At 40.6% G+C, this 19,484-nt stretch overlaps 1 protein-coding gene across 2 annotated transcripts; it reads left to right on the top strand.

Annotated features, from left to right (window-relative positions):
- Nucleotides 1-1,448: 1,448 nt before the first annotated feature.
- Nucleotides 1,449-18,527, top strand: ints2 (integrator complex subunit 2). 2 transcript variants are annotated; one of them, XM_018692390.2, is made up of 25 exons: nt 1,449-1,782; nt 2,565-2,874; nt 2,979-3,117; nt 3,780-3,882; nt 4,474-4,587; nt 5,726-5,856; nt 6,966-7,136; nt 7,632-7,852; nt 8,091-8,216; nt 8,452-8,523; nt 9,281-9,395; nt 9,872-9,940; nt 10,244-10,378; nt 10,477-10,653; nt 10,980-11,094; nt 11,839-11,943; nt 12,273-12,437; nt 13,486-13,687; nt 14,780-14,905; nt 15,242-15,443; nt 15,671-15,952; nt 16,556-16,663; nt 16,879-16,984; nt 17,340-17,516; nt 17,832-18,527. In XM_018692390.2, exons 2-25 carry the CDS (start codon nt 2,582-2,584, stop codon nt 18,011-18,013), a joined length of 3,636 nt encoding a protein of 1,211 aa, XP_018547906.1. In that variant the 5' UTR covers nt 1,449-1,782; nt 2,565-2,581; the 3' UTR covers nt 18,014-18,527. The 2 variants fall into 2 exon arrangements, with proteins under 2 accessions (XP_018547906.1, XP_018547905.1); XM_018692389.2 differs by lacking the exon at nt 1,449-1,782 and adding an exon at nt 1,862-1,961.
- Nucleotides 18,528-19,484: the final 957 nt, after the last annotated feature.

The following is a 19,484-nucleotide window of genomic DNA, read 5'->3' as shown; positions in this document are numbered from 1 at the left end:
TTTTCCTGTGCTTGTGTTTATTGCTTTGGGGAGGGGGACTGTGATGTGCAATTGGACAAGGACACCAATAGTGGAGAGGAAGAACTATTGGCATCTCTTGGAAGTAGCTGACCTCAGGTTTGATCTTTTTTTAGGGGAGAAAGAAAGCAAGAGCAGGAATGTGAGAACAGTTGTCTTAATGGCAGACATGCAGTGTCCTTTTCAGCACATCCCTTTAGTTTACTGTACCTCTCCTTACTCTGATTGGCTGAGGTCTGGCTTTTTTGGCACCACTTCTGATTGGTTATGGATACATTTAGACCAATCCCATTTTACTTCAATGTGAAAGTAAATGTGTGGTGTAAATGAACTTTAACCAGGTATGGATGGCTGCCCATTGGATATGCAGTGTTTGTACACAGAGGAAGATCTACTGTCTGGATTTCTCCTGTTCAGAGGGAAACTGTATTTTGACTATTGAAAATCCATTGGTATTGCTCTTGATATTTGCCAGCATTTGTTGGCTTGAAAAATTTGACCATCAAAATGTATTTGGTCTTTTTGAGTGTAGATAAATACATTCAATATTTAATAAAACCTTGAAAATATATTTTCAGTCCAGTGCCATGTTTTCTTTTTGGGAAATCATGGTTGTTTGCAGTAATCATCTGCTTCTGCTGTACAGTAGGTCTGCAAGCTTGTTACCACACTCTCTGTGGGAAAGGCATTGAAATAACCCCACAAAAAATTATGTCTGATATCTTATTTGTAAATTGCTGAATTGCCCTGGAGTCATGTAGTAGCAGCTGGCAATTCATTCATTTGAGAATTCGCTGCATTTCTAAATGCTGTCAGCAGCCTTTGAATACACAGAGGTCCTGTTCTGTTTAACTTCATCCCTCAGCAACTGCTGTCAGTGTGCCCTTGAAAATGTAGTGAAATTTACTCTTAACATGTCAATGAGTGGGTAGGTACAAGTTTCAACATTTTAGCGAAAGGTGCAAATAGTTACAAATCAAAAGACACTTGTGTTTGTTTGGTTATAGCCTCTCGTAACTATAAAACCAAGTAAGCAAAGCAAACTTAAATCTGCTTATTCTATTTTTTAGACTGCAGCACACATAATGATCTTTGTTTATTGTGCTCTCCAAACATATCAATTTCTGCAGCTTAACCACCTGCCACCAGAGCTTAGATTTTACATTGTCTGTTTTCCATTGGTGGTCTATTATTTATCCAAGGTGTGCTCATCAGGTAATTTTTTTTTTTTTTATCTTTTTCAGCAATTTCCCCATATAGATTTATGGTGATTGTCATTATTTGTCCTGATCAACGAAGGCAAACAATAGAGAAATTGGATGATGAAACCTCTTCTTTGGTCGGCAAATGAAATAAGATTTCCATCATACTTATATGATTTGTCAATATCAGCCCAGTGCATGTTTTATCACAGCGCTGCCTGCAGCCTGGGCAGGACTGGAGTATTGTACTGTCAGTGCTGTCAGCGCTGCCACACGGTGCTGAATAGATCAGTTCCCTCACTTTCACACTGATTTATCTACTCTGTATTTACACCTTAGAGAAAGACAAGCTCTAAGTGGTCATGCGGAAACGATAATTGAAAGGGCGTGAAACATATAACGCTAAAAGACATTTCCATAAACCTACCGGCAAAAGCTAGGACAAGCCTTTTTCTCTGTTATTGACTTAGGACTCCCATATAGAGCTCGGCGGCACACACCCGAGTCCGAGGTCTCGAGGCCTCGATGGTGACATTTCCTTTTAAAAAGACTAATACGTGAGGTAAGACGATTTTTGTGGAATTATTGTACATTAATTAATAGATGTTTCCATGGCAGAGACAGACCAGGGGGCACGTGCGAGTATTATTGTCTGACAAGTTAGCCTGCCTAGCCTAGCCTAGCTTAGCTCAGCCATTAGCTCTGCCTGTAGTTGTTCAGTAAAGGGGATGGCAAAGGAGGGTAAGCTAAGTTACTACAAGCTAGCTAGTAGCTAGCGTTAATACGCTGCATAATTAGAGACAATCTAGCTGTTAAAGCTCTTAACTTGTGTTTTTATATTACATATATTTCCGAGTGCCACCCGCGAATTGAGGTTACTTTTGACTCGGGGCTAATAAGTTCCTCGTCAGTTAAAGATGACGATGTTTAAACTTCCCCGTATTAGCTAGCATTAGCAGTAACATAAACGTTAGTTCTCCGCTATACCCAACCATTTAAGCTAACGGCTAAGTCCGCCTTGTTTTGTTAGGCTTGTTATCAACATAATTTGCACGTTAACATTAACTAAGACAACTTCTAGACAAATTAATTATAAACAAACTACTCAAAGGCCAAAGAGAGCTGTAGTAACAGAGAGCTGGATGCATTGCCACTCTGTGACTACCGTTAAGTCAAGCCTCTCTTAGCTCAACTTTAGCTTAACTTTTAGTTTCTGTAGTTTTTGCTAAATCAGTGCATCGTCTCGTTCCTCACAAGATGCCTGGACTAGAAGACTTGTACTTTATTTGCTTCAGATGGCATCAGGCTCTGCCTTTTAAATTGTCTGTTTTGGTGTTCCCACAGGGTTTAGTTGCAGAGAGATGGCAGACAGTACAGGGCTGCAGTTTGTCAGCGCCTATGCTTTCGAAGCCATGCAAAAGGTTGATGTGGTGCGCCTGGCTGCCCTCAGCGACCCAGAGCTGAGGCTGCTGCTTCCCTGCCTAGTGAGGATGGCTTTATGTGCCCCAGCTGATCAGAGCCAGTCCTGGGCACAGGACAAGAAGCTCATCCTTCGCCTGCTCTCAGGAGTGGAAGCTGTCAACTCCATTGTAGCTCTCTTGTCTGTTGACTTCCATGCCTTGGAGCAGGATGCACGAAAGGAGCAGCAGCTTAGGTATGGAGTCACACATGGTAACATAATTAATGCCACAGTCTGGTCATGGGTAGAGTTAGAAGTTTATTTTAGCCATATTCACAATGTGCTGTCGCTTCTGCTAGGCACAAGGCGGGTGGCTCTAACGGAGAAAGCATCCTGGTGTCACAGCTACAGCATGGCCTGACTCTGGAGTTTGAACACAGTGATCCCCTCAGGAGACTCCGCCTGACCCTCAGTGAACTGTTGGCTATCATGAATAAGGTACAGTCAGAGGTCTACACAAAATTCAGGAAATGATAGGACATTGATAACAATAATGAATGAACCTAGCTGAAAAGGTACTTCCTTTTTTCTTCAGAAATACATAACAAAAACAAGATTCTCCATGACAAGAAAAGAGTGCCATATGATGTGAAATTAAATCGGATTAAAACAAATATCCTTACAAGCAAAATTTATTTTAAAGGTAGTATTGACTTTGCCAACCTAAACTACCCAGATAACTAGCCTTGATGATAGGCTAGTAATAATCATAATAATCTAACCTGCGTCTGAGCTGCTTCCTTTTGAGTAATGTAGAAATGTGAAAGAGATGCCTGATAGGCACATGAATATATAGAGACAATGGTCTGCATATAAAGAAATAAAGGAATGAGTGACTACAATGTCAATTTCCCCATTGTGGGACTAATAAAGGATTATCTTATCTTATCTTGTACAAATGACTGAATACTTAAACTTAAAATCTTACTTATGGAAATAGGTCTTTTGCAAACCTCTCTTTACTTGTTTATCAAAGCTGAAGTTGGCATCAGAAATTACTCCCAAATTTCTGGCAGCTACTCTCACATTGACTGACACATTAAATGTTTCTAAGAGTTGGAATTGCCCTGCAGTATTTTCACTTCATCCTCATTTCACAGGTGGCAGACTCAAATGGAGAGTTTTTCTTAAAGTCGTCTGAACTCTTTGAAAGTCCTGTTTACTTGGAAGAGGTTGCTGATGTCCTCTGCATTTTACAAGCAGGTACCCAACCCCTTTCATCTTTTCAATAGTTTCACAGGTGCTTTGCAAATGGGACTGTGTTCAATACAACAGTGTTGTACATCAGTGCGGTCCTTGCAAGAATGAGAATTCTAGGATTTAGAATGCTATACTGTGGTGTGTGCAAGATTAGCTCATTTATGAATGATAATTAATATCTCTAGAAATTTATGATACTGGTCAGAATGGGCTGTTTCGAAGAGTGCTGTGAAAAGTTTACACAAATGTTAATATTTGACTGTTGAGGCCACAGAACAAAAATTTTTGTTGCCTCTTTTTTTTCGTTTTTTTTTTTTTTTTCAAACATTTGTCATATCATGTGATTGAATCTTTGAATGTAAGATCCACTCTTGCATAGTAAAATCTGTCAAACATCAGCAATGTGTTATATCATAAGTGGACTAATACCTTTCTGTTATGCCTGACACAAAGGAAAGCAGTCTGAGAAAGTACAGCATGCGGCTATGTTATGCTGATAGTGAGGTGAAAATATATACAAGCAAACATTAGCGGTATACTTGGAAAACCTGCTAATATTTTATGTTGTCTGAAATGTTCTTTTCTGTTTCTTAGAGCTGCCTTCCTTGCTGCCCATTGTGGATGTTGCTGAAGCTTTGCTTCATGTTCGAAATGGTGACTGGTTTCTGTGTCTGTTGGTTGCCAATGTCCCTGACAGCTTCAATGAAGGTAATTCATCTGTGTCACAACACTGCACAGTATGTTGGCCGATAATGTGACATAGAGTGGCTGGTTAATTGCCAGTACTAGCTTCATATGTTTACTGAATGTGCCTGCTGTGGCAGAAATAGACCTTTACTTAACGTTGCCTCACCTTTCTGTGATAGTTTCATTATATTTATAGGCAGATTGTTATTGAGTTGCAATTGCATGTTTTTATTTGGAGTTTATCCATTTCCCCCAATAATTCTAGCCATGCTACAGGCCCAAGGGGGTGTGTATTTGTCTTTGATTGATGATGAACATTATTGTCCTGCTCTGGCTCACAGAGAGCAGTGTGTGCTTTGAGAGACTCATAAGAAAATGCTGTCTGTCTCCAGTGCCTCCTTATCACACAGAGGGTCAGAGCTAAGTCAATAGCTTATTTGTGTGTGTTACACAGCAGTCAATGTCAAGGAATTGTTTTTGCTTTGTTACTGGAAAAGACCTTGTTCAATTGAATCGAAAGTGAAATGAATTGATCTAAGGGTGAAGTGCGGCAAATGGCTCTGTGTTCAGTCTGTCACATTGAACACAAGTAACCAGAGCTAACTCTACTGGCTCTTTTATGGCATGTGAAATAATGCAGAAGTGGCAGAGATAGAAGCTAATAGTATTTCAATGCTTGTCATAGTCTCAGCTATCCGTAAACAGTTTGCCTTTTAAACTGCCAGCTGTGGAAAAGCACAGGGAAAACGATATAAAGCCTAATGTCATCTGATGGCTGTTTAATCTTATTTACAGGCAAATAAATGAGTCATGATCCTATGGATTGTATGCATTAATGGAGAAACATGACTTGGCCATGACATTGGAGAAATTATACACTGTTGCTGCCTGTCAGTGATGTACAGGAAGTCAGGAAACCTTTAGGAAAGGATTTCATTATTAAACAAACATGAAATACAACATTAAAATGCATTGACTTTACAGTTTTTGCTTTGCCTTTGGGAAAATCAGAATCAGTAAGCATGTTGCTAATAGAGCACATATCATTTGATTCAATAGATCAAAATATAAAGTTCCAGGAAATTCAGTCATCCAAATGATTTTTGGTGGGTTGTTATATGCTGCTTGTTTACTCAAATGTGTATTTCTGTCTTTGCAGTTTGCAGAGGTTTGATCAAGAATGGAGAACGTCAGGATGAGGAGAGTGTGGGTGGTCGACGCAGGACTGAAGCCCTAAGGCAGCTATGCCTGATGAACCCCTCACAGGCCCTCAACATCAGAGCTATGGTGGTCAGTTACAGTGTTACTATGATCAGACAGACAAGATGAAAATGAATACTTGTTGCTGCAGCTTCTCCTCAGTTTGTGTGATATGCTTTTATGACTTCATGTTTGTTACATGTCTGAAAAAGAAATTTAAGGCAGCATTGCGTCCATGCCTCATTAATCAGTGTGTTCCCTATGTGGCTTTAACATCAACGGTGTTAAAAACCTGATCTTTTAAATGTTAGAATCCATATATATCCATCCATCCATTATCTATACCACTTATCCATAATGGTTACGGAGGGGCTGGAGCCAATTTAATCTGACATTGGTTGAGAGGCGGGATACACCCTAGACATGTTGAGAATCAAAATAAATTCTATACAGTATGTTCCATTCCGTGCCGTACATTACAAGGCTCTGTTAGTTTGAATGATTTGCCAGCAAATAATCTCTTTTTTAATTTTAGAACATTTTTTGACACTTAAAGATCACTGTGCAGTAATTTTTGTTAGCTTCCAATTTAATCGACTAGTCCGCTTCATTCTGTCAGAGACATTTTATACTTTAGTTATTTCACACAAACACCTCATGAAGCTTAGAGGCACAGAAGATTTTTGCCTTGACTGATTTATGTTGTGGTACACTTTGTGATACTATTCCCAAAGGGAGGAATTTGTCTTCTCGCTGCCCCTTTTCTTTCAAGAAGGTTACAGCACAAGGTCAGTTATTGAACGAGGCCCAGGAGGTCGTAGAAATTCATTGCCTTGTCGAAGGATGCTTCAGCAGGACTCATACTTTGCTGTCTGCTCAGACAATAGAGCTTGAAAACTGATGTCATGTTGAGCCGAAATCAGGGAATTTTAGAGACTAGTCTGCTATAGTTGTTGGCATGGGAATGTTCAAAAGAGCGGCTACAGCAGGACAAGTGACACAGGATGCCAAGGAATGATGTTTGTTGAAATGACTGAAACAACATTTATTACAGTGCCTAAGATGCTGAATATACTTAAAGACAACAATGATTAAAAGTGGGTTAGAGAAAGAATACTGTGAAAGACAAAAATTATATGAAAAATAAGGACATCCCCAATGTACTGTCTGTTAATTCTGTTTATTCTGTCTGTCCTTAGGTGGAGGAGTGTCACCTGCCTGGCCTGGGTGTGGCTCTGACTCTGGACTATAAACCAGATACAGCAGATGAGGCAGTTAGTCCTCTAGTCTCTTATGTCAGCGGCCTACTGCTGGGTACTAATAGCAAAGTCCGTACGTGGTTCAGCATGTTCATTCGCAATGGACAACAGGTGAGGGGCCAGGATATGAGGGAAATTTCAAATATGAGCATTTTGTCATTCTGACCAGAGGACACTGAGGCAAAAGGATTCCTTGTGAGGTGACAAGACAATATGTTGTGGTGCATTCATGTGGCATGTTACAATGTCAACATTTTAAGAAAAACACATAGCCACTACATCATAATCTACTGGATGACGCTAAGAAGTTAAACTAGGCCTGCATTCACAACTTATGAATTGCCCAAAATTTAAGCCAATGTTTGAAAAATGATAAAAGATAGAAGGGGAATTGGGTATCTTTTCATATGGGTTTCGGGTTCTTGAATGATTAGTCAGTTAACTGATGCACAGAAAATGAAATGACATTAACCTTGTTAATTGTCCAACTCATTTATTAATGAAAAATGCCAAACATTCACTGGTTGTGGCCTCTGAATTTAACACCTAGATGGGAGCACACAGGTTGACTTGTATCCCTCCCACTCTTTCTCTCTCTACTGCCAGCGAAAGAGAGAAAGCAGCTCAGTGCTTTGGCAGATGCGCAGACAGTTGCTGCTGGAGCTGGTCGCCATCCTGCCACGTTCACGCAGCACCCACGTGCCCAATGATGGTGACCTGGAAGAGGAGAGCAGCTCAGGGTACTCTGGACTCAGAGAGGAGCATGTAGTGAAGGCCAGCGCACTGCTCCGACTGTACTGTGCCCTCATGGGCATTGCGGGTCTCAGGTAATTTAAAGAGGAATTTTGTGTGTGTGTGTGTGTGTGTGTGTGTGTGTGTGTATGTATATATATATATATATATATATATATATATATATATATATATAGTTTCACAACACAGAAGCTTCATTTGGTACAGAACAAAAAAATAAAAAAATGTTCTATATTTAATAAAGTGTTAAAAGTATGGATTTTAGTTTAGTTCATGTCTTTAAAATAAATACTAATTGTGACCCTTCTCCAGACCAACAGATGAAGAGGCAGAGCAGCTGCTACAGCTGATGACTAGCCGGCCTCCAGCCACTCCTGCTGGTGTTCGCTTTGTTTCTCTATCCTTCTGCAAGCTGCTGGCCTTTCCTACTCTGGTCAGGTACACAAAGCTAGTCTTATCGACTCCTAGTTTTAGAAGTCTTTTTTTTTCATTCAACAGACACAAATAGGTTGGCATAACAAACCCTGTTCAACTAACAGGTGGTCTTGAGTTTTGATGTTCTGCCAAGGCAGGCTGCCTGCCAAAGGTCTTGTCTACATCTTTTGGCATCTAATACTATCCCTTTGTTATATGGAGTGTGAACATTATTGTCTGTGTGTGTGTCTGCATCTAGCACTCCAGAGCAGGAGCAGTTGATGGTCATGTGGCTCAGCTGGATGATTAAAGAGGAAGAATACTTTGAGAGGTAACAAAAATCTCTATATTTATGATAATGAGGTATTATTGTATGGATAAGTTCTTGCATATCCCAAAAAAATAGTAAAAATTTTACCAAGATCTGTGAGTCATTTGAGTCTTATCTTGTTTGCATTTTGTTTTTGTCCTCAGCAAATATAATGTCCTTCCTGTTACTTTTTTTTTTATTGCTGAGCAGTAGAATATGGAATGGAATGCATATGAGATTCATTGGCTATGTTGGGAAGCTGGGATGCTTCATGATATTTTTCCTGCAGTCACTGGAATTTAGAATGAAGTGACAAGTCAAATATGGCAAATCCAATGTCTTTATTGAAAATTGAATGTGTGTTTACTTTGTCTGTCACCACTCCACTCAGGCTTTTGATATTCCCTCTGTAAATGTTTGTTGGTCATGGGAATAGCCAGCGATAAATCATCAAATTCTCACAGAGCTTTTGTTTGGTTGTGTGTTAAAATTAAGGCAAAATGGCCCATCTTAACAACAAATTATAAATAATTGCAGATATGTATATGTCTGTGTTTATGACTAGCCCACAAAAAATAAATTGTCTGTCTTAAGTGACTTTAGGGGAGACTAAAGACATATAAGCTGTTAGTAGAAGGTGTGGTGTGTGTGTGTGGGCTGATGCGAGTAACATAATCAGTTTATTAAAATTCTGTCCTGTACGATGCAGGATTAATGACAAGTCTAAGTGTCTCTACTCACTTGCCTCCCTTGCATATGTGTGTCTTCCTCTGTACAGTGCTGCAGGCGTATCTGCTTCTTTTGGAGAGATGCTATTACTGGTTGCCATGTATTTCCATAGCAACCAACTCAGCTCCATTATTGAGTTGGTGTGCTCTACTTTGGGGATGAAGGTAAGGTGGTAGGTGGGAGGGGAAGCATTGATCAATATATCAGTCTGGCTGACCAGCTACTGGCCCACTCCTCCACCACAGCATTGGCGCATATAAAGACTATATCACTGATGAAACACTTGCAGCATACTCATATCTACCAAGACACTCTATACCCTGTGGCCAATTTTCTATTTTATTACCTATTAAGTGCACAATTGTTTCCTGCCTGTGTGCTAAGTAGTTTTCCTGTCTCAGTGTATTTTCCACTAAGATGTGTAATGTAATTGGATTTAGAGCCTGTTTGTTTCCACCCCTAGGGCAATCCTCTCAATTCAATGTTGTGATGTTTTGCCTGCCATGTAGAATTTTTCTTATGAAATATGAAAGGAGGGAATTACAAAATACCAGCACTGTTGCCTGCAGGTTGTTTTCAGTCAGAGTGAACCTATCTCTGTTGATGTTCTCTGTTTTTGCCAATGTTCAACTTTCTACAGATTGCCATCAAGCCAAGCTCTCTAAGCAAGATGAAGACTATTTTCACTCAGGAAATATTCACAGAACAGGTACATACATTATAAGTCTATCCATCGATATGCAGTGATGACATAGCCTTCCTACATTGTACATCATGATTACTGTCAGGCCCTTTATGAATGAATGGCAGCTTAATTTAATAATGTGAAGTTAATTTTTTGTGTTAGGAGATATATGGGGTTGTTAGTGAAGGAGTAAGAGAAATTTAATTGCATTCAAACAAAGTTGTGAGTATTTTCACTACAGTGTGATGTAAAATTGTACAAAATCTTTGCCTATTTTTCATTGTATACTGGTATACTGATAACTTGTTCATTATTTCTGGTGTATAGGTGGTTACAGCCCATGCGGTTAGGGTCGCAGTGACCAATAACTTAAGTGCCAACATCACAGGGTTCCTCCCAATTCACTGTATCTACCAGCTGCTTCGGAGCCGAGCCTTCACCAAGCATAAAGTGTCCATCAAGGTATGACGTGAACTATATTGCTCATAATTGTGATTGAGTGAGTTGACACCAAATATTACATCTGTTTTTAAATTTTTACCCTGTTTTGCATCTTCCAGGATTGGATCTATCGACAGCTCTGTGAGACAACCACCCCCATCCACACCCAACTGATTCCTCTAATTGATGCCTATATCAACTCCATCCTCACTCCAGCATCCAAGGCCAACCCAGAGGCCACCAATCAGCCTATCACTGAGCAGGAGATCCTCAATGTCTTCCAGAGCTCTGCTGGGGTGAGTGAACCGACGTGCTTCACAGGTTCAGTCAAAGCCTAAAACAAGTTTTGAGCAAAAATGTTGCTGTAAACAAATTTTCTAGACAGAAATTTGTTAATAATGGCTTAAGTAATTTTTAAAGTTGGAGTTGGTATAAATTAGGTTGTTGTAATAGAAGTGATCAGCAGTTCATTTGCAACTTCAGTCATCCCAGAATTTTATACTGCTGATGAACTTTTGGAAAGTATCCATCCCCACCTTCACTGATGATACAGGGCTCGATTGTGCTGCCTGTCTCTGGCCTATAGATGTAATTTTTGCTTCTCTCTTTCTATGTTGGCCAGCAAGGGGAGGGCAGTCGAGGGGGACGACAGCGCTACTCCATCACAACCCAGCTCCTTATCCTCTACTACATCCTTTCTTATGAGGAGAACCTGTTGGCTAGCACCAAACAACTTGGTATGTACAAGACTGTAATAGTTTCCTATACAGTGCTGCAGTGTGCCTGGCTTCCCTGTGTGTTGTTGGCTCACTTCCTTTCTATTTCTTATTTTCTTTTTTTGCCTGTCTAAAGTACACCCATTGTCATCTCCTCCACTGAAGAAGGCATTGTATGTGAGATGGAGGGAATTTCTCAGGCAGTGAGAGGAGAAAGGCAGCTTTTGTCCTCTGTTAAGTTGTAGGAGACACTCTCACTCTGGATGTGCAGTCATTCATCCTTTTCTCTCTCGACACTGACTGTTGGCCGCTTCATACAGAATAAATGGTGGGCTGACAAAGAGCCAAGTACAATGGCTGTGGGAGCTAAGCTAACTAGGACAGCTGTAGGTTAGATTGAGCATTAGCAGTTAGCCTAGTCAGTGTTTATTCTCTCCCAGGACGAGCTCTCCTCTTGCCCTTCATTAGGCCAGATTTATGTGAGAGTTTATGCCCATCTCTTTAATTGCTGTGTTTACCCAAGTGCTCCTGCAGCCTTCAAGGAAGGAGTAATGATGCCCATCAGCAGTGGTAATGAACCCACGTCAATGAAAAATCACCTCCGCTCCTCTAACGCAGTGGCACAGTGGCTCTGGCGTCCTTACACAGCCAAATAAAACACTTATGCTCTGTCTTGTCCTTCTCTTGCTTTATGTTCTCATCCTATCTATTTACTGTCCTATAGTTTCTTTGTTTCACTCACCATTTTTTCCCTTTTTTTTCAAGCCCTGATGCAGAGGAAGCCAAAGTCCTACTCAGCAGCCTTGATGGACCAAATCCCCATTAAGTACTTGGTTACTCAGGCCCAGGGACTGCAGCAAGAGCTAGGCGGTGAGACATGAACTTAAGCTTTGGTTACATATCTAATATTCATGTTTCATTTTAACAATATAGTATTATGTTCTTGGAAACACGTGATGTACAATGCCACGATAATAATTGTAACCCTGCATTATGTATCACTTAATAGAAAATTATACTACTCCTGAATAGCTTTTTTGTTTCTCTTTCCCCCAATCATATTTGCTGTTTTGTTTCTGTGCAGTGATAAAGAATCTAAGTCAACAATTGTCCCTTGTTGGAAATAAAAAAGACAAAAACACAAATTTCTTGTGGGTGATAGACAAGAAATAACTTGGTTTCTCTTTCCCTGGTCCCAGGCCTGCACTCTGCCCTGCTGAGGCTGCTGGCTACCAACTACCCCCACCTATGTCTAGTGGAGGACTGGGTGTGTGAGGAGGAGGTGACTGGTACCCTGCCCCTGCTGAGGAGGATGATGCTCCCCAGCAACACCTGCAGATACACTCAGAGCCAGCTCCACCAGGGTGAGCAGGGTTGGAACTAGGGAGATGGGGTTAGCGCATAAAGTCAGGGAAAGTCACTCTGACATTATTTCTGTCAGAATCCCCTGATTTCAAGAAAGAGTGAAAAGAGTAAAAGAAAAACATACATGAAAACATGACAGAGAGAATCCAGAAAAGTCTTATTGGTAAATAACTAGTACCAGTGATGATAATCTTCCATGTGTAGTAATATGCTGTGTTATCAGTCATGGGCGGAAGAAGGAAGTGATACTAATATTATATAATACATTGACAGGTGAAAGCCTCCAACTGAAATCTTATCTCAGTGGTTAATCCTTCAGGGTTTAGAGGATTATGCTGTAATTGCCTTTCATTGATAAAGATTCTTAACAAAAGGCAAAAGTGTAACAGATCATATCTGTTTCACACACCTCTATGCAGGTTAATATACACCTTTTACAAAGTGGTATTTTATGTATTTATGCAACTTTGCACAACTGTTATCATAATGCATCCAGAGTGTGTTTTTAGGCTCCATCTGCAATACAAACCTCCTCTGGTTAATGGTGAAGAGGATAATAATGAATTAATTGATAGGCAAGTATGATAATAATAGAAATATAACTTTCCTGCCAGGGTTTGGTGATAGGAGGTGAACAGGGGTTTCCATGAGTCATAATTATAACTATTAATATGTGGAGCTTGTAGTACTCAGTGATTCTTTAAGTAGATGTACATTTTTTTTATCCAGCTATTTTGACATTCATGACCCTTAATGTGTTCTTAACAGTAGGCTATATGCCATATGAAGGTATTTGTGGATTAAGGTTAAAGGATAATAGTTTTAGTAGGATAATAGTTGAGTAATAGTTTTATATTTTTCTCACCACCATTCAGTCTAAATAAATGTGGTTGCCAGATGTTGCCACAGATTTATCTGATACTCCAGATGTTTTTGTTTTCTATTAATTTCAGTATGTGCATATAGATCATATTAGTTATGGGATCACAACAAGGCTCCACAGCTCTAGAGTCTGAAAACTAATTTAACAGTTTTTTCCCCCTCCAGCCTTCCAGAAGTTGCCATCCAGCAGTCCCAGGTTAATGCGGATCCTGGAGCACTTAACACTGCTTTCACCCGGAGACTTGATCCCTTATGCAGAAGCCCTCACAGCCAGCATGGCTCTGCTGCTGGAGCCTGCTGTGCCTCTGCGCATATTGCAGACCCTCAACAAGCTCTGGATGGCCCTCAACACTGTGATGCCACGCAGGTACATACTCAGTAGCATTTTCTATCAGATGTCCACAACATGTGATAGAAAATGCTACTGTGACAGCCTCAGCTGAGGACACCAGTAAATGTCACATAGGAATGATATTAATAATGAAACTAAAGATTTCATATATGTACCAGATATTTGTTATTCCTTGTGAATGTGGTATATTTTCTGCCTCTGTCAATTTATAATTGTTTGTCCTTTCAGTAAAGGTTAACAGTAGTACTTGACTTAGTGTCATCTCTCCCAAGGCTTTGTAAAGTTGATATGAGACTCAGTAAATGGATTAAAGGAGGACATGTGGAACAAGAGTTGTGGCCTTTAACCCCAGGCCACTTGCTCAGTGATTACTGTGTGAATAGATCTGAGGTATTGAGCCAGGCAACTCTTGTGTGAACTCTCTGGACAGAGGAGGGTGACCCTCACTCTGCCCCAGGGCCCACAGGAGCACAGTTACCAAAGCTCTGAGCAGACATCCTATCGATCCAAAAGGGGTCTCTAACAAGAGGAGCTCATGGCAGGAAAACTGAGGGAGACTCCCCATGAGGGCTTGTTGTCCTCTCCCTCTTCCCTTCCTCACTCCCTGTTGTAGTATTGGATGTTGCAGAGGGCTAGACCAGAGGCTCTGGTGAATCTTGGAGGAGGGCAACAGTGTCAGATTTCAGACAGATCAACTGATTGATGTGAGTGCGCTAGCTGCAGAAAGGCTTGGAGCTCCAAGAGTACCCTGCTGTTTATAGTTTAGCATTGGTCTGATAAGAGAGACTGAGGTTGAAATGCTGCCACAAGGTAATCTCTGAGTAACTGATTCATTGAAGTCATTAAACCCCTACTGAGTGTGTCACATTATATTTTAGTGGCATTTGAATATTTCTCTTCCAAAATACAATATATACAGTACTGTGCACATTTTTAGTTCCAACAGTTTCAAATGTCTCAGCAAACATTAAATATCCCATTTTAAATTGAAATTCTTTAACTTTAATGTTGCAAGTCAGGCACTGTATTAACTGTATTGCTTCCATTGCATAAGACTGTGCAGTAAGAATAAATGTTAAAACTATGTGAAATGTGTTTATTTTGCAGGTTGTGGGTGATGACTGTAAATGCTCTCCAACCTTCAGCTAAGCTGCTCAGGCAGCAGAGGTACACTCAGAATGACCTGATGGTAGATCCCCTCATTGTGCTGCGCTGTGATCAGAGGGTATACAGGTAATTACAGGACTTATGAAAGGTGTGTTTTACACTTGGATCTCTGGACCACTTATTTATTTATCTTAAATTTGGTTGTTGTTTCAGTTGTTTTGTTTTGGCAGATGAAATCAGAGATGAAGTCAACATCTGATTTCCATCATTAATAAAGCTTAAGGGATCTGTGATTTCACTGTGTTGGTACCTTTTGTTGTTCTTGCTTTATTTTCTTTCTAGGTTTTATGGATCCATGCATCCATACTTTTCACATTGCAACAGATAATCTCAAATTGGCATTTCTTACCTAAGTAAACAAACAACAGGTCTGACTTGTTTTCATTTACTTTTTTGTCCCAGGTGTCCTCCTTTGATGGACATTGTCCTTCACATGCTGAATGGCTACCTGTTGGCCTCAAAAGCTTACCTACACTGCCACCTTAAGGAGACGGCTGACTTTGACCGGCAGAGCCAGACAGTCTCAAGCCTGGGGGTGCCTGGACAGCCAGATACACCTGAGGTCACCAGGGAGGAGCTGAAGAACGCCCTTCTAGCTGCTCAGGTATTTTGATTACTAACTGACACATTCACATGCACTTTGTTGCTCTTCCATACTCAGATCTTGTTTTTAAGGAATACACTCAATTTTATTGTCATGTCATGGGAGATTGTGAAAGCATTAATGCATAAGTAATACGGCATGACATTACACATATTACACAAACATATATGTAAATGATGACCTTTCACACCCAGCCATAGTAACCAACTGTTCCTGTCAAACCCCAGGACAGCGCAGCAGTCCAGATTCTCCTTGAGGTGTGTCTTCCAACCTCTGAAGAACAGCAGCTGGGGGCCAACACAGAGAGCCTACTGAGGAGCATCAGGGGCCCTATGCCAGGGAAATTGAAACAGGGAAACCTGGGGCCAAGAGCCAGCGGGGGCATGGAGGATGCTGAGCCAGAGGGAGGCCTGCTCAGTGACTTGAGGGAGGTGCAGTGTCTCATCTGTTGTCTGCTACATCAGATGTTCATTGCTGACCCCAACATTGCCAAGTTGGTTCACTTTCAGGTAATACAATTTGAAAAAGGCTGGCAGGTTTACAGTTACAAACACAGAGGGGAGAATGTTAATACAAGACTTAATCTAAGATAAGCAAGGGTACACGTTGCTCTTGAGCCTGTGCTTTTAGTCACCACTCTTGGGTGCTTTTTAATAACATTCCTGAATAACTAGATTTTCTTGCTTTCCTCCAGATTTAGTAGAGTAATGTTATCATGCAAAAACCCTTAATGTGCTGAAATATTGCTGAAAATACATTCAAGTCAGTTTTTCAAGAAGTTGTCAAGTCATGTTGACCCCATTAGTTGTCTCATTCTGCATGACATTAGTGGTAAGTGACTGCAGCACTCCCAGAAGGAGCAGACGACCATATGGTGGACTTCACCCAACCAGTCCTTCCTCTGTCATATTAATCCACCTTTGTCCACACTGCCAAGTAAAAGCTGCGGTCTGCATTTGTGTATACACACATTTATTTGTTACTTGTGTGCTTAAATGACTACTTGATTACATTTACCGTGTCTTCCTTAGTTCTCCCTTTATAATTCTAGGTTTATGATAAATTTTATATTTCTTGCTCTCTCCCTCTTTGTGGCTCTCTCTTTCTGTCAGGGTTACCCTCAAGCTCTGCTGCCTCTAACTGTGGCAGGCATCCCCTCCATCCATATTTGTTTGGACTTTATCCCAGAGCTGCTGGCCCAGCCCCAGCTGGAAAAGCAGGTGAGGCCTCCCAACCTCCCCTCCCCACTCTCCTCTCCTCTCTTTTTCCTGGCTTTAAATCCTAGAGTTGCCCTGGGCTTGTGCCAGCCTCTCTGACACAGTTGTGTTTTTTTATGAAGTAGCTCTATTGGGTGCATTCTGCTGAGTGTTTGCATATTTACAACATAAATAAGTGGGAAAATATGTAGCAGTTGTAATTGTGTGTGTCCTTACAGATTTTTGCAATCCAGTTGCTGTCGTACTTGTGTACCCAGTACGCCCTACCCAAATCCCTCAGTGTGGCCAGGTTGGCCATCAGTGTCATGGGCACCCTCCTCACAGGTCAATGAACAGCTTTACTTGTCTCATATGCTCATGCTTTTTTGTAACCTTGTTTACTCAACTTACTTCATTTTACCTCTTTTACCTTTTTTTCTACCTCTCCATCATTGAATTTACTCCCGGCAGGCTCACTGTATTCTGTAAATTACAGTGCATATTGTGTAAATCAGCTAATGTCATACAGTATGCCTTAATATTTTTCTCTCTGTACTTGGCTGCCACCATCTGGCCTATGGCTGTTGGTGCAGCATTTTCTCTCCATTACATAAAGTGTATCAACCTGTGCGCCAGTATGCTCAATGTTTACACAGGTCTTGTGCATGCTGTAACTGTATATATGTGTTCTGCTTTTTAGTGCTGACTCGTGCCAAGCGTTTCTCCTTCTTTATGCCCACCCTGCCATGCCTGGTAGCCTTCTGCCAGGCCTTCCCTCCACTCTATGATGAAGTGGCAGCTTTGTTGGTACAAGTGGGCCAGGTTTGTGCCTCTGATGTGGCCACCAAGGCCAGGGACATTGACCCTCTCATTGCCCGTAAGTATATTACACATAATTTGTAACAATTCCTTTCCCAACATGAAAATGCTTAAATATAAACACTGACACAAAAATATCCTGGCCTTTTTTTGTATCAGTAAGTATCTTGGTTGACCTTTTCTAAAATCAGCTGCACACTGTACTTAATTAAGAATCTTTCCAATATGTACATATCATAAAGGTACATATCATACAAATTATAAGTCTAAACAAGTCTGTAGTGTGATATAGACAGATGATAAACGATATCATTGAAAAGATCAGCCAATGTTCAGTAAAATGTCTAAGCACTTAGTTGTTTTCCTATTTCAGGTCTGCAATATCTAAAAGAGAAGCCTCAGGAGGCTCTGGTTCAAGGAGGAGGTTCCTCAAAGCTGACTTTACCTCAGAGGACAGCTGAAGAACTTGGTGGAGCTGACCCTGATGTTCAGCTCTGCTACTGTGTGGAAGCCACCTTCATGGACATCATCAGCTCCACCCTTCATGGACTATAGACCAGACACACACATGCGCACACATTCTGCAGGGACCTGGCTCTAAACACTGTCCCCGGAAGACATACACACTCCCGAGAGGGGCTACTGTCAACTGTCAACTGAGATCACCTTTAAGAAAAAGTTGGGTTGTAGGTTGCTCTCATTCTGTGCACACAATAGGATGTTGACTGTATATCCTCTATGGTATGTTTGGTCAGTCAAGTAATGAAAAATATTTCTTTACCTTTTACATTCTTTACCACCAGGCTCCTTTTTGGCACTCTGTAAATAAATCATTATTCCCAATTTATTTAGAAAATATGTGTTAATGTGTTCTGTCACAGTTTGTAGAAAGTAAAATAATTAAAATGTTAAATGGGTCCATTTTCTTGACCTCAGTAGGCATATTTTTCTAAGCTTTACGTGTTACAACCTTTTTCTTTGCAACAGAAGAAAGTAAAACATTGCCTTGAAATATTATGTAGAGCTTTTGTACTGTATTTGTTTGTAATAAAACAAAGAAAACACTTTGCTAAGGTGTGTTTTGGACAAATGGGAAACATTTTGGTTAATGGGTTGTGTTGTTACAATGATCTGTTCCTTTGGTCAGAAATGAAAGTCATTTTCGTCTGAAAAAGACTAGTCTTGGTCACGTGGCATGCCGTGTCTTATTCATTCTTTTTCCATTACACTGTTAAGGCTGTAGGAGTCCAATGATTGCCAGATTTAATCAACGTGGGCTTTACGCATAGACTGTATGGCTTCACTACAATAATGTCCCAGGCTTTCTCCTGCCCGCCCCCTGGATGTCGCAATTTCTACAAGTGTGCGAATTAGAGAACTCACTTTAGCCGCTAACAGCGCTAGTACGCGTCATCCGACACTAGGCGAAATAACTCAGAAAAGAAGAAATTTGGCGAGCATTGAGCATGCGTGGTTTTAAGACTATTTTTACGTGCTTGCAAAGGTTGTGGAAATGTTTTGCTACTCGAGGAGACCAATGTGACTTATAGAAATACCTGCTTTACAAAGGAGGAGAGACGGTGAGAGCCTCAGGTGCTATGCAGGTAAAAGGAGACCATGGCCTGTATTTATCAAGTTGCAAAAAGTTGTTTTGGACTTAAGTTTGGACTTAACCCAAGTAAACCTTCATTTTACGCATGTTTATCAGCTAGAAAATAAATACCAAATTTATTTCAACGTAATGTTATTAAGTTTGGAGCGCTTACGCTAGCTGCTTGAATACTCGTTTGTAGTACAAAATGGAGAAAGGAAGAGGTCACACCTTAAGGGACATGTTTTAGTATAACTATGACATGACATCGGCTACGATTTAAAAAAACTCCACTGTTTAAAACAGTGTCAAATTTAAAATGAGGTAGTTGTGGCTGTTAGCCAGGAGCTGCTGCCTACTCAAAGCCGTATCGTCCAAAAGCATAAGTCCTTGTATGGTCACGCCATCATGGCTTTCTTTCAATAGACACCATTA

Source organism: Lates calcarifer, linkage group LG20 (assembly GCF_001640805.2).
Source record: "Lates calcarifer isolate ASB-BC8 linkage group LG20, TLL_Latcal_v3, whole genome shotgun sequence".
Classification (NCBI taxonomy): Eukaryota; Metazoa; Chordata; class Actinopteri; family Centropomidae; genus Lates; species Lates calcarifer.
This window is presented reverse-complemented; position numbering and strand designations above follow the sequence as displayed.